Source organism: Triticum aestivum, chromosome 1B, assembly GCF_018294505.1.
Source record: "Triticum aestivum cultivar Chinese Spring chromosome 1B, IWGSC CS RefSeq v2.1, whole genome shotgun sequence".
NCBI classification, from domain to species: domain Eukaryota; kingdom Viridiplantae; phylum Streptophyta; class Magnoliopsida; order Poales; family Poaceae; genus Triticum; species Triticum aestivum.
Genome location: NC_057795.1, coordinates 363,588,346 through 363,601,825, shown reverse-complemented (window position 1 = coordinate 363,601,825; position 13,480 = coordinate 363,588,346). Strand labels below are relative to the sequence as shown.

At 48.0% G+C, this 13,480-nt stretch overlaps 1 protein-coding gene across 1 annotated transcript; it reads right to left on the bottom strand.

Moving 5' to 3' along the window:
• Positions 1 to 1,875: 1,875 nt before the first annotated feature.
• Positions 1,876 to 2,725, bottom strand: LOC123124476 (uncharacterized). Its single transcript, XM_044545093.1, has one exon. It carries the CDS (start codon positions 2,618 to 2,620, stop codon positions 2,111 to 2,113), a length of 510 nt encoding a protein of 169 aa, XP_044401028.1. The 5' UTR covers positions 2,621 to 2,725; the 3' UTR covers positions 1,876 to 2,110.
• Positions 2,726 to 13,480: the final 10,755 nt, after the last annotated feature.

Below are 13,480 nucleotides of genomic sequence, written 5' to 3'. Positions count from 1 at the left end.
TTTGATATGGAAGAGGAGGAGGATCTTGCAATGATCCTAGCTATGCATATCAATAAAAAACCGAAGCACGGTGGTTCGGTTATGGGTCGGGAGAAAATTTGGAGAGATAGGATTGATGCCCATTAACAGATTGATGAAGAACTATTTCGTGGATAATCCCACATACCCGGAGTCGTATTTTCGTCGCCGGTTTAGAATGAGCACTGACTTGTTCAGGTGCATTGCAGAGAAACTAGCAAGCCATGACCGGTTTTTCCAGCAAAGGAGGAATGCCGCCGGAGAGCTCGGGCATAGCACCTTTCTGAAGGTGACAGCCGCTTTGCATATGTTGGTATACGGTATCCCGGCTAATCTAGTTGATGATCACTTGGCTATGGGTGAGAGCCAAGCCATCATGTGTGTCAAGCGCTTTGCAGTGGGAATTGTGCAAGTGTTTGGCGAGGAGTATTTGAGATCTCCCACTACTGAAGACGCCGCAAGGCTATTGGCGATGAACAAAGCGCGCGGCTTTCCTGGCATGCTTGGCTCAATAGATTGCATGCATTGGAGTTGGAAGAATTGTCCAAAGGCATGGCATGGGCAATTCCACGGCCAAAAAAAGGGTTCCACAATAATCCTTGAAGCTGTGGCCGATCAGGAGACTTGGATTTGGCATGCATTCTTTGGATTGCCTGGATCTTTGAATGACATCAATATTGTCAACCGGTCACCACTGTTGAATAAGATTGCAAACGGTGAGTTGCCACCGGTGCAGTTTGTAGCAAATGGCCGTACGTACAACTATGACTATTATCTAGCGGATGACATCTATCCAAAGTGGCAAACCTTCGTGAAGCCGTTGAAAAAGCCGGAAGGTAAGAAAAATCTTGATTTCCATAATGCTCAGGCGGCGGCTAGAAAAGATGTGGAGAGAGCATTTGAGATTTTGCAAGCCCAATTTGCTCTTGTGAGAGGCCCGGCTAGATTTTGGGATCAAAAAATGCTTTGGTACATCATGCACGCTTATGTGATCATGCACAACATGATCATCGAGAATGAGCGTGGCCAAGATTTAGACTACTCACAGTATGAGCTCTTGGGACATCCCGTGCGAGTGCGACGTAGGGCTGAAAGGGTAGCCCGTTTTATTGCCTCCTATCATGTCATTCGGCGTCCCGCAACGCACAATGAACTTCAGAATGATCTGATTGAAGAGTGGTGGGCATGACATGAACGACAAAGAGCATGATGATTTCTGCATTCAACATTGTATTGTTCATGAACTATTTGTTGTGTTTATTGCATTATTTGTTGTACTGAACGATAAACTATTTGTTTAAGTTGTAATGATAATGAAATTGAACTATTTATTGTTGATTTATTTTGTTTGTTTGATCATTTTTGCTCCTCTTCTTTGAAATGTATATGTGGTTTGTGCGGCGCGCGCGCGCTGTATTTTTGCGCTCTGCTGAAGCGGCGCGCGCGCTGCATTATAGCGCGGCTGCTGGAGCCAGCGCTCGCGGCAGCGCTAAACCAACCGAAGCGCGCGCGGCAAACAAATTTTTTGCGCGCGGCGCTTAGCGCGGCTGTTGGAGATGCTCTAACGCATGCATATGTGCTAGTAGTGCACCAAAATGAAAATGAAGAAACACCCGGGTCTTGTGTAGCTGTTAGCGATTCCTATTTGTAGAACCATCATCAATTCCGAAAGCGACTTGGCACCATAACTTGCTAAGTTGAAGTCGATGGCACAGTGCTTCCCTTCATTACGAGTAATTATGATGGGACAGATTGGGAGAAGGATAAGATAGACGGATAGTAGCGCCAATGCGGTAGCTCAACCACTCTACTCGATCGGGACACCGCCCAACACCTTGCTCTTGTGTAACAAAGGGGTAACAAAGACTTCATCGATTATTGATTGAATATTCACGTAGCATTACATCGTTGGTAACAATTAATAGAAGCAAACTCGCAAAATAAAAAAGATACTCCACGCACGAGACGCACCACGTACGTACTCATGCCAATGCGTGCACCGCAGATCACTTTCACTCGTACAGTCGTATCACACACAGGTACTATAGGCACCAGCACAAACCATATGAACGCTGCGACGTCGATCGATCGATCAATGCTTGTCGTTGGCCTCGGTGGCGCCGGCCGGCGCCGGCGCGTCGTCAGCAGCGGCGTCCTCGTCGGCGAAGGCGGCGGCGGGGAAGGAGCGGCCGATGCCGACGTTGGACTTGAAGTAGACCTTGTCGGCGCCGTCGAGGCTCATCTCCACGATGGGCACCCAGAGCATCATCTGCTTGCTCCGGACCCCGGTCATCCGCTTCATCCGCCCTTCCTCCACGTACGCCGTCACCTCGGCGTCGTAGCGCACCCGGGTGCCCGTGGCGCGGAAGTGGTGCTCGTAGGGCTTTCCCTGCCGCATCCACACGTACCCGGTCTCCCGCACCAGCCCGCACTCTTCCAGCCCGCGCAGCGGCATCACCCCGCCCGGGAACCCCAGCCCCTTGAGGAGCTCCTTGGAGTGCTCGTAGCACGCCTCAGCGCCGGTGATGATCTCCGCGCCCTCGCGCTGCTTGTTGGCGTTGCCGGCCGCCGGTGTCGTCTGCGAGACGGTGAGGGAGGCCATCTTCGCTGTTGATTGTCCTGGCCTAGCTAGCTGAAACGTGCTGGTCGAGCTGTGGCTAGCTTGTGTGTGTGTACTGCTTGTGTTGTGAGATGCAAGTGAGGTCCGCACGGGAGGTGTTTATAGGGAGAGCGGAGTGGCCGGGTAGGTGACGGGGAGTTGAGCTAGCTAGCTAACGGTAATGGTGGATGCTTTGGTTTGGTTGGGTAGGTCACCAAGCACAGTGGAGAATGTTCAGTTTTTTAGTGGGCGTAACATGTGTGTTCGGTGTCGAATGCGTTCGGCGTTCACCTAAGCGCCTAGCTAACCCTCAGAAAATATATGTCGTTAATTCACTCTACTCATCTCTCTGAATTTGTTGCTTCACAATTTCACATGAAAGGAAGAGAATGTGAGAAGCGTTAGGATTTAACTAATACTATTATTAATCCATGCTTAAGAGAACCGGCATACTCCAACGGGTAATGCTACACCTACGTAGGATAGTTGCGTGCTTTACGTGATTAGCAACGTGGCTAATCATCATTGGAGAAGCTTTCGATTGTGTGGGTCGTAGTGGAGGTCTTGCTTTGTATTAGCATGAGTCCGTGAGTCTTGATGTAAAAGAAATAAATGAACGATATATTGACGCGTATGTAACTGGCGCGGAGGGCGAGCCTCCCTCGCGGCTCACCTGTGTTTATGGCGAGCCCCGAACGGAGGACCGTCATCACATGTGGTCCCTCCTCCGTAATCTCCATCAGCACGCCAACATGCCTTGGGTCGTGGTGGGTGATTTCAACGAGGCGATGTGGAGTTTTGAGCACTTCTCCGACACACCACGCTCGGCAGGTCAGATGCTTGATTTCCGTGATGTTCTTGAGGTTTGTGGTCTGGGCGACCTTGGTTTTGCAGGTCTCCCATACACCTTTGATAACCGGCGAGGTGGACGGGCAAACGTCAAGGTTTGCCTTGACCGTGCTGTGGCTAACAATGCTTGGAGGGATATTTTCGCCCATGCAAGTGTTGGAAATATGCCCTAGAGGCAATAATAAAAGCATTATTATTATATTTCCTTGTTCATGATAATTGTCTTTATTCATGCTATAATTGTGTTATCCGGAAATCGTAATACATGTGTGAATAATAGACACCGACATGTCCCTAGTGAGCCTCTAGTTGACTAGCTCGTTGATCAACAGATAGTCATGGTTTCCTGACTATGGACACTGGATGTCATTGATAACGAGATCACATCATTGGGAGAATGATGTGATGGACAAGACCCAATCCTAAACATAGCACAAGATCGTATAGTTCGTTTGCTAGAGTTTTCCAATGTCAAGTATCTTTTCCTTAGACCATGAGATCGTGTAACTCCCGGATACCGTAGGAGTGCTTTGGGTATGCCAAACGTCACAACGTAACTGGGTGACTATAAAGGTAGACTACGGGTATCTCCGAAAGTGTCTGTTGGGTGACATGGATCAAGACTGGGATTTGTCACTCCGTATGACGGAGAGGTATCACTGGGCCCACTCGGTAATGCATCATCATAATGAGCTCAGAGTGACCAAGTGTCTGGTCACGGGATCATGCATTACGGTACGAGTAAAGTGACTTGCCGGTAACGAGATTGAACGAGGTATTGGGATACCGACGATCGAATCTCGGGCAAGTAACATATCGATAGACAAAGGGAATAGCGTACGGGATTGATTAAATCCTCGACATCGTGGTTCATCCGATGAGATCATCGTGGAGCATGTGGGAGCCAACATGGGTATCCAGATCCCGCTGTTGGTTATTGACCGGAGAGTCGTCTCGGTCATGTCTGCTTGTCTCCCGAACCCGTAGGGTCTACACACTTAAGGTTCGGTGACGCTAGGGTTATGAAGATATGTATATGCAGAAACCCGAATGTTGTTCGGAGTCCCGGATGAGATCCCGGACGTCACGAGGAGTTCCGGAATGGTCCGGAGGTAAAGAATTATATATAGGAAGTGCTATTTCGGGCATCGGGACAAGTTTCGGGGTTATCGGTATTGTACCGGGACCACCGGAAGGGTCCCGGGGGTCCACCGGGTGGGGCCACCTGTCCCGGGGGGCCACATGGGCTGTAGGGGGTGCGCCTTGGCCTAGATGGGCCAAGGGCACCAGCCCCTATAGGCCCATGCGCCTAGGGTTTCCACCATGGAAGAGTCCATGTGGTGGAAGGCACCCCTAGGTGCCTTGGGGGGGAGGGAAACCTCCCCTTGGCCGCCGCCCCCCTAGTAGATGCCATCTACTAGGGCCAGCGCCCCCCTGGCACCCCTATATATAGCGGGGGGGAGAGGAGGGATTTTACACCAGCCCCTGGCGCCTCCACCTCCCCCGTTACGTCTCTCCCTCGTAGTCTCGGCGAAGCCCTGCTGCTGTGACGCCCTGCATCCACCACCACGCCGTCGTGCTGCTGGATCTTCATCAACCTCTCCTTCCCCCTTGCTGGATCAAGAAGGAGGAGACGTCTCCCGTCCCGTACGTGTGTTGAACGCGGAGGTGCCGTCCGTTCGGCGCTGGTCATCGGTGATTTGGATCACGTCGAGTACGACTACATCATCACCGTTCTTTTGAACGCTTCCGTGCGCGATCTACAAAGGTATGTAGATGCATCTAATCACTCGTTGCTAGATGAACTCCTAGATGATCTTGGTGAAACGAGTAGGAAATTTTTGTTTTCTGCAACGTTCCCCAACAGTGGCATCATGAGCTAGGTCTATGCGTAGTTCTTCTTGCGCGAGTAGAACACAATTTGTTGTGGGCGTAGATTTGTCAACTTTCTTGCCGTTACTAGTCCTTTCTTGCTTCAGCGGTATTGTGGGATGAAGCGGCCCGGACCAACCTTACACGTACGCTTACGTGAGACCGGTTCCACCGACTAACATGCACTAGTTGCATAAGGTGGCTGGCGGGTGTCTGTCTCTCCTACTTTAGTTGGAGCGGAATCGATGAACAGGGTCCTTATGAAGGGTAAATAGAAGTTGACAAATCACGTTGTGGCTTTAACGTAGGTAAGAAAACGTTCTTGCTAGAACCCTAATTCAGCCACGTAAAACTTGCAACAACAATTAGAGGACGTCTAACTTGTTTTTGCAGCAAGTGGTTTGTGATATGATATGGCCAAAGTTGTGATGAATGATGAATGATCTATATGTGATGTATGAGATGTTCATGCTATTGTAATAGGATTCACGACTTGCATGTCGATGAGTATGACAACCGGCAGGAGCCATAGGAGTTGTCTTTATTCTTTTATATGACCTGCGTGTCATCGAGAAACGCCATGTAAATTACTTTACTTTATTGCTAAACGCGTTAGCCATAGTAGTAGAAGTAATAGTTGGCGAGCAACTTCATGGAGACACGATGATGGAGATCATGATGATGGAGATCATGGTGTCAAGCCGGTGACAAGATGATCATGGAGCCCCAAGATGGAGATCAAAGGAGCTATGTGATATTGGCCATATCATGTCACGTTTATTATTTGATTGCATGTGATGTTTATCATGTTTTGCATCTTGTTTACTTAGAACGACGGTAGTAAATAAGGTGATCCCTCATACTAATTTCAAGAAGTGTTCCCCCTAACTGTGCACCGTTGCGACAGTTCGCTGTTTCAAAACACCACGTGATGATCGGGTGTTTTATTCAGACGTTCACATACAACGGGTGTAAGACAGATTTACACATGCAAACACTTAGGTTGACTTGACGAGCCTAGCATGTACAGACATGGCCTCGGAACACGGAAGACCGAAAGGTCGAGCATGAGTCGTATAGAAGATACGATCAACATGAAGATGTTCACCGATGTTGACTAGTCCGTCTCACGTGATGATCGGACACGGTCTAGTTTAACTCGGATCATGTAATACTTAGATGACTAGAGGGATGTCTAATCTAAGTGGGAGTTCATTAATAATTTGATTAGTTGAACTTAATTATCATGAACTTAGTCTAAATATTTTACAATATGTCTTGTAGATTAAATGGCCAACGTAGTCCTCAACTTCAACGCGTTCCTAGAGAAAACCAAGCTGAAAGACGATGGCAGCAACTATACGGACTGGGTCCGGAACCTGAGGATCATCCTCATAGCTGCCAAGAAAGATTATGTCCTACAAGCACCGCTTGGTGACGCACCCGTTCTCCCTGCAGAACAAGATGTTATGAACGCTTGGCAGGCACGTTTCGATGACTACTCCCTCGTTCAGTGCGGCATGCTTTACAGCCTAGAGCCGGGGCTCCAAAAGCGTTTTGAGAGACATGGAGCATATGAGATGTTCGAAGAGCTGAAAATGGTTTTCCAAGCTCATGCCCGGGTCGAGAGATATGAAGTCTCCGACAAATTCTTCAGCTGTAAGATGGAGGAAAACAGTTCTGTCAGTGAGCACATACTCACTATGTCTGGGTTGCATAACCGCTTGACTCAGCTGGGAGTTAATCTCCCGGATGATGCGGTCATTGACAGAATCCTCCAGTCGCTTCCACCAAGCTACAAGAGCTTTGTGATGAACTTCAATATGCAGGGGATGGAAAAGACCATTCCTGAAGTATTTGCTATGCTGAAATCAGCAGAGGTAGAAGTCAGGAAGGAACATCAAGTGTTGATGGTCAATAAAACCACTAAGTTCAAGAAAGGCAAGGGTAAAAAGAACTTCAAGAAGGACGGCAAGGAGGTTGCCGCGCCCGGCAAGCAAGCTGCCGGGAAGAAGCCAAAGAATGGACCCAAGCCCGAGACTGAGTGCTTTTATTGCAAGGGAAGCGGTCACTGGAAGCGGAACTGCCCTAAGTACTTAGCGGATAAGAAGGCCGGCAAAACAAAAGGTATATGTGATATACATGTAATTGATGTGTACCTTACTAGTGCCCGTAGTAGCTCCTGGGTATTTGATACCGGTGCAGTTGCTCACATTTGTAACTCAAAGCAGGGGCTGCGGAATAAGCGGAAACTGGCAAAGGACGAGGTGACGATGCGCGTCGGGAATGGTTCCAAGGTCAATGTGATCGCCGTCGGCACGCTACCTCTGCATCTCCCTTCGGGATTAGTTTTAAACCTTAATAATTGTTATTTAGTGCCAGCTTTGAGCATGAACATTGTATCAGGATCTCGTTTAATTCGAGATGGCTACTCTTTTAAATCTGAGAATAATGGTTGTTCCATTTTTATGAGAGATATGTTTTATGGTCATGCTCCTATGGTGAATGGTTTGTTCTTTATGAATCTCGAACGTGATGCTACACATGTTCATAATGTGAGTACCAAAAGAAGTAAGGTTGATAATGATAGTCCCACATACCTGTGGCACTGCCGCCTTGGTCACATAGGTGTCAAACGCATGAAGAAGCTCCATGCTGATGGACTTTTAGAGTCTCTTGATTATGAATCATTTGACACATGCGAACCATGCCTTATGGGTAAAATGACCAAGACTCCGTTCTCAGGAACAATGGAGCGAGCAACCGACTTATTGGAAATCATACATACTGATGTGTGCGGTCCAATGAGTGTTGAGGCTCGCGGTGGCTATCGTTATGTTCTCACCCTCACTGATGATTTAAGTAGGTATGGGTATATCTACTTAATGAAACACAAGTCTGAAACCTTTGAAAAGTTCAAGGAATTTCAGAGTGAGGTTGAAAATCAACGTGACAGGAAAATCAAGTTTCTACGATCAGATCGTGGAGGAGAATACTTGAGTCACGAGTTTGGGGCACACTTAAGAAAATGTGGAATAGTTTCACAACTCACGCCGCCTGGAACACCTCAGCGTAATGGTGTGTCCGAACGTCGTAATCGCACTCTGTTAGATATGGTGCGATCTATGATGTCTCTTACCGATTTACCGCTTTCTTTTTGGGGCTATGCTTTAGAGACTGCCGCATTCACTTTAAATAGGGCTCCGTCGAAATCCGTTGAGACGACACCGTATGAATTGTGGTTTGGGAAGAAACCTAAGCTGTCGTTTCTAAAAGTTTGGGGATGCGATGCTTATGTCAAGAAACTTCAACCTGAAAAGCTCGAACCCAAATCGGAAAAATGCGTCTTCATAGGATACCCAAAAGAAACTATTGGGTACACCTTCTACCTCAGATCCGAAGGCAAGATCTTTGTTGCCAAGAATGGGTCCTTTCTGGAGAAAGAGTTTCTCTCGAAAGAAGTAAGTGGGAGGAAAGTAGAGCTTGATGAAGTATTACCTCTTGAACCGGAAAATGGCGCAACTCAAGAAAATGTTCCTGAGGTGCCTGCACCGACTAGAGAGGAAGTTAATGACAATGATCAAGATACTTCTGATCAAGCCCCTACTGAAATTCGAAGGTCCACAAGGACACGTTCCGCACCAGAGTGGTACGGCAACCCTGTCTTGGAAATCATGCTGTTAGACAACGGTGAACCTTCGAACTATGAAGAAGCGATGGCGGGCCCGGATTCCGACAAATGGCTAGAAGCCATGAAATCCGAGATAGGATCCATGTATGAAAACAAAGTATGGACTTTGACTGACTTGCCCATTGAGCGGCGAGCCATAGAAAATAAATGGATCTTTAAGAGGAAGACAGACGCGGATGGTAATGTGACCATCTATAAAGCTCGGCTTGTCGCTAAGGGTTATCGACAAGTTCAAGGGGTTGACTACGATGAGACTTTCTCACCGGTAGCAAAGCTGAAGTCCGTCCGAATCATGTTAGCAATTGCCGCATTCTATGATTACGAAATATGGCAAATGGACGTCAAAACGGCATTCCTTAATGGTTTCCTTAAGGAAGAATTGTATATGATACAGCCGGAAGGTTTTGTCGATCCTAAGAATGCTGACAAAGTGTGCAAGCTCCAACGCTCGATTTATGGGCTGGTGCAAGCATCTCGGAGTTGGAACATTCGCTTTGATGAGATGATCAAAGCGTTTGGGTTTACACAGACTTATGGAGAAGCCTGCGTTTACAAGAAAGTGAGTGGGAGCTCTGTAGCATTTCTCATATTATATGTAGATGACATACTTTTGATGGGAAATGATATAGAACTCTTGGACAGCATCAAGGCCTACTTGAATAAAAGTTTTTCAATGAAGGACCTTGGAGAAGCTGCTTATATATTAGGCATCAAAATCTATAGAGATAGATCAAGACGCCTCATAGGTCTTTCACAAAGCACATACCTTGATAAGATATTGAAGAAGTTCAATATGGATCAATCCAAGAAGGGGTTCTTGCCTGTGTTACAAGGTGTGAAATTGAGCTCAGCTCAATGTCCGACCACGGCAGAAGATATAGAAGAGATGAGCGTCATCCCCTATGCCTCAGCCATAGGTTCTATTATGTATGCCATGCTGTGTACCAGACCTGATGTTAACCTTGCCGTCAGTTTGGTAGGAAGGTACCAAAGTAATCCCGGCAAGGAACACTGGACAGCGGTCAAGAATATCCTGAAGTACCTGAAAAGGACTAAGGAAATGTTTCTCATTTATGGAGGTGACGAAGAGCTCGTCGTAAAGGGTTACGTCGACGCTAGCTTCGACACAGATCTGGATGACTCTAAGTCACAAACCGGATACGTGTATATTTTGAATGGTGGGGCAGTAAGCTGGTGCAGTTGCAAGCAAAGCGTCGTGGCGGGATCTACATGTGAAGCGGAGTACATGGCAGCCTCGGAGGCAGCACATGAAGCAATATGGGTGAAGGAGTTCATCACCGACCTAGGAGTCATACCCAATGCGTCGGGGCCTATCAAGCTCTTCTGTGACAACACTGGAGCTATTGCACTTGCCAAGGAGCCCAGGTTTCACAAGAAGACAAGGCACATCAAGCGTCGCTTCAACTCCATTCGTGAAAATGTTCAAGATGGAGACATAGAGATTTGTAAAGTACATACGGACCTGAATATAGCAGATCCGTTGACTAAACCTCTCCCTAGAGCAAAACATGATCAACACCAGAATTCTATGGGTGTTCGATTCATCACAATGTAACTAGATTATTGACTCTAGTGCAAGTGGGAGACTGTTGGAAATATGCCCTAGAGGCAATAATAAAAGCATTATTATTATATTTCCTTGTTCATGATAATTGTCTTTATTCATGCTATAATTGTGTTATCCGGAAATCGTAATACATGTGTGAATAACAGACACCGACATGTCCCTAGTGAGCCTCTAGTTGACTAGCTCGTTGATCAACAGATAGTCATGGTTTCCTGACTATGGACACTGGATGTCATTGATAACGAGATCACATCATTGGAAGAATGATGTGATGGACAAGACCCAATCCTAAACATAGCACAAGATCGTATAGTTCGTTTGCTAGAGTTTTCCAATGTCAAGTATCTTTTCCTTAGACCATGAGATCGTGTAACTCCCGGATACCGTAGGAGTGCTTTGGGTATGCCAAACGTCACAACGTAACTGGGTGACTATAAAGGTAGACTACGGGTATCTCCGAAAGTGTCTGTTGGGTGACATGGATCAAGACTGGGATTTGTCACTCCGTATGACGGAGAGGTATCACTGGGCCCACTCGGTAATGCATCATCATAATGAGCTCAGAGTGACCAAGTGTCTGGTCACGGGATCATGCATTACGGTACGAGTAAAGTGACTTGCCGGTAATGAGATTGAACGAGGTATTGGGATACCGACGATCGAATCTCGGGCAAGTAACATATCGATAGACAAAGGGAATAGCGTACGGGATTGATTAAATCCTCGACATCGTGGTTCATCCGATGAGATCATCGTGGAGCATGTGGGAGCCAACATGGGTATCCAGATCCCGCTGTTGGTTATTGACCGGAGAGTCGTCTCGGTCATGTCTGCTTGTCTCCCGAACCCGTAGGGTCTACACACTTAAGGTTCGGTGACGCTAGGGTTACGAAGATATGTATATGCAGAAATCCGAATGTTGTTCGGAGTCCTGGATGAGATCCCGGACGTCACGAGGAGTTCCGGAATGGTCCGGAGGTAAAGAATTATATATAGGAAGTGCTATTTCGGGCATCGGGACAAGTTTCGTGGTTATCGGTATTGTACCGGGACCACCGGAAGGGTCCCGGGGGTCCACCGGGTGGGGCCACCTGTCCCGGGGGGCCACATGGGCTGTAGGGGGTGCGCCTTGGCCTAGATGGGCCAAGGGCACCAGCCCCTATAGGCCCATGCGCCTAGGGTTTCCACCATGGAAGAGTCCATGTGGTGGAAGGCACCCCTAGGTGCCTTGGGGGGGAGGGAAACCTCCCCTTGGCCGCCGCCCCCCCTAGTAGATGCCATCTACTAGGGCCGGCGCCCCCCCTGGCACCCCTATATATAGTGGGGGGGAGAGGAGGGATTTTAGACCAGCCCCTGGCGCCTCCACCTCCCCCTGTTACGTCTCTCCCTCGTAGTCTCGGCGAAGCCCTGCTGCTGTGACGCCCTGCATCCACCACCACGCCGTCGTGCTGCTGGATCTTCATCAACCTCTCCTTCCCCCTTGCTGGATCAAGAAGGAGGAGACGTCTCCCGTCCCGTACGTGTGTTGAACGCGGAGGTGCCGTCCGTTCGGCGCTGGTCATCGGTGATTTGGATCACGTCGAGTACGACTACATCATCACCGTTCTTTTGAACGCTTCCGTGCGCGATCTACAAAGGTATGTAGATGCATCTAATCACTCGTTGCTAGATGAACTCCTAGATGATCTTGGTGAAACGAGTAGGAAAATTTTGTTTTCTGCAACGTTCCCCAACAGCAAGGGTGGAGCATTTGGTGGCGCCAAGCTCCGATCATTTGGCCATCCTCCTCAAGTGCGCGCTAGAGGAGCCGCGCCAACAAGAGGGCAAAAGGTGCAGACAGTACGAGGTTATGTGGAAACGTGACCCCTCCCTCCCTGAGGTAATTATGAACACTTGGACTGAGTCGGGCTATATGTTGAATCTTGGTGATGTAGCTTCTGGACTAGGAAATATGATGAAAAAACTGCAAGAGTGGAGCCGAAAAAAGTTTGAAATGTCATTCGGGAAATTAACAAATCCCGCTCTCATCTCGAGGAGCTTATGTCTATGAATGCAGATAGAGAGGACATACGGGAGGCGACAGACAAGATGAACGAACTGCTCTATAGGGAGGAGATGTTGTGGATGCAGAGATCCCGCATTGCATGGCTACGGGAAGGGAACCGCAACACCCAGTTCTTCCATCGAAAGGCAGTTTGGTGCACACGCAAAAACCGTATTAAATCTCTCATTGATGATGATGGAGTCACACATCAGGACCATGCGCCCATGGCGGCCATGGCCACTTCTTATTTTGCCAAACTATTTACTGCTGACCCCTCTCTTTGTGTGGATCCAGTAATTGATCTTATTAAACCCCGTGTATCTGACCGCATGAATGATGGACTGTGTGCAAAGTTTTCAGACAAGGAAATTGCCGATGCTCTGTTTCAGATTGGACCGCTAAAGGCGCCGGGTCCGGATGGCTTCCCCGCGCGCTTCTTCCAACGTAATTGGGACGTGATGAGAGAACATGTAATTGCAGGGGTCAAGCAATTCTTTTGGACATGGATGATGCCTGAGGGGGTGAACAACACGTCGATTGTTCTCATCCCGAAGGTGGATAACCCAGAGAGGCTCACGGAGTTCCGCCCAATCAGCTTATGTAACGTCATCTACAAGGTGGTGGCAAAATGTCTGGTAAACCATTTGAGGCCTATATTGGATGATATTATCTCCCCTGAGCAGAGCGCCTTTGTCCCTGAACGTATGATCACTGATAATGCTTTGATTGCATTTGAGTGCTTTCATTTTATTCAGCAGGAGAAAGACCCAAATAAAAGTTTCTGCGCATATAAACTGGACCTCTCCAAAGCATACGATA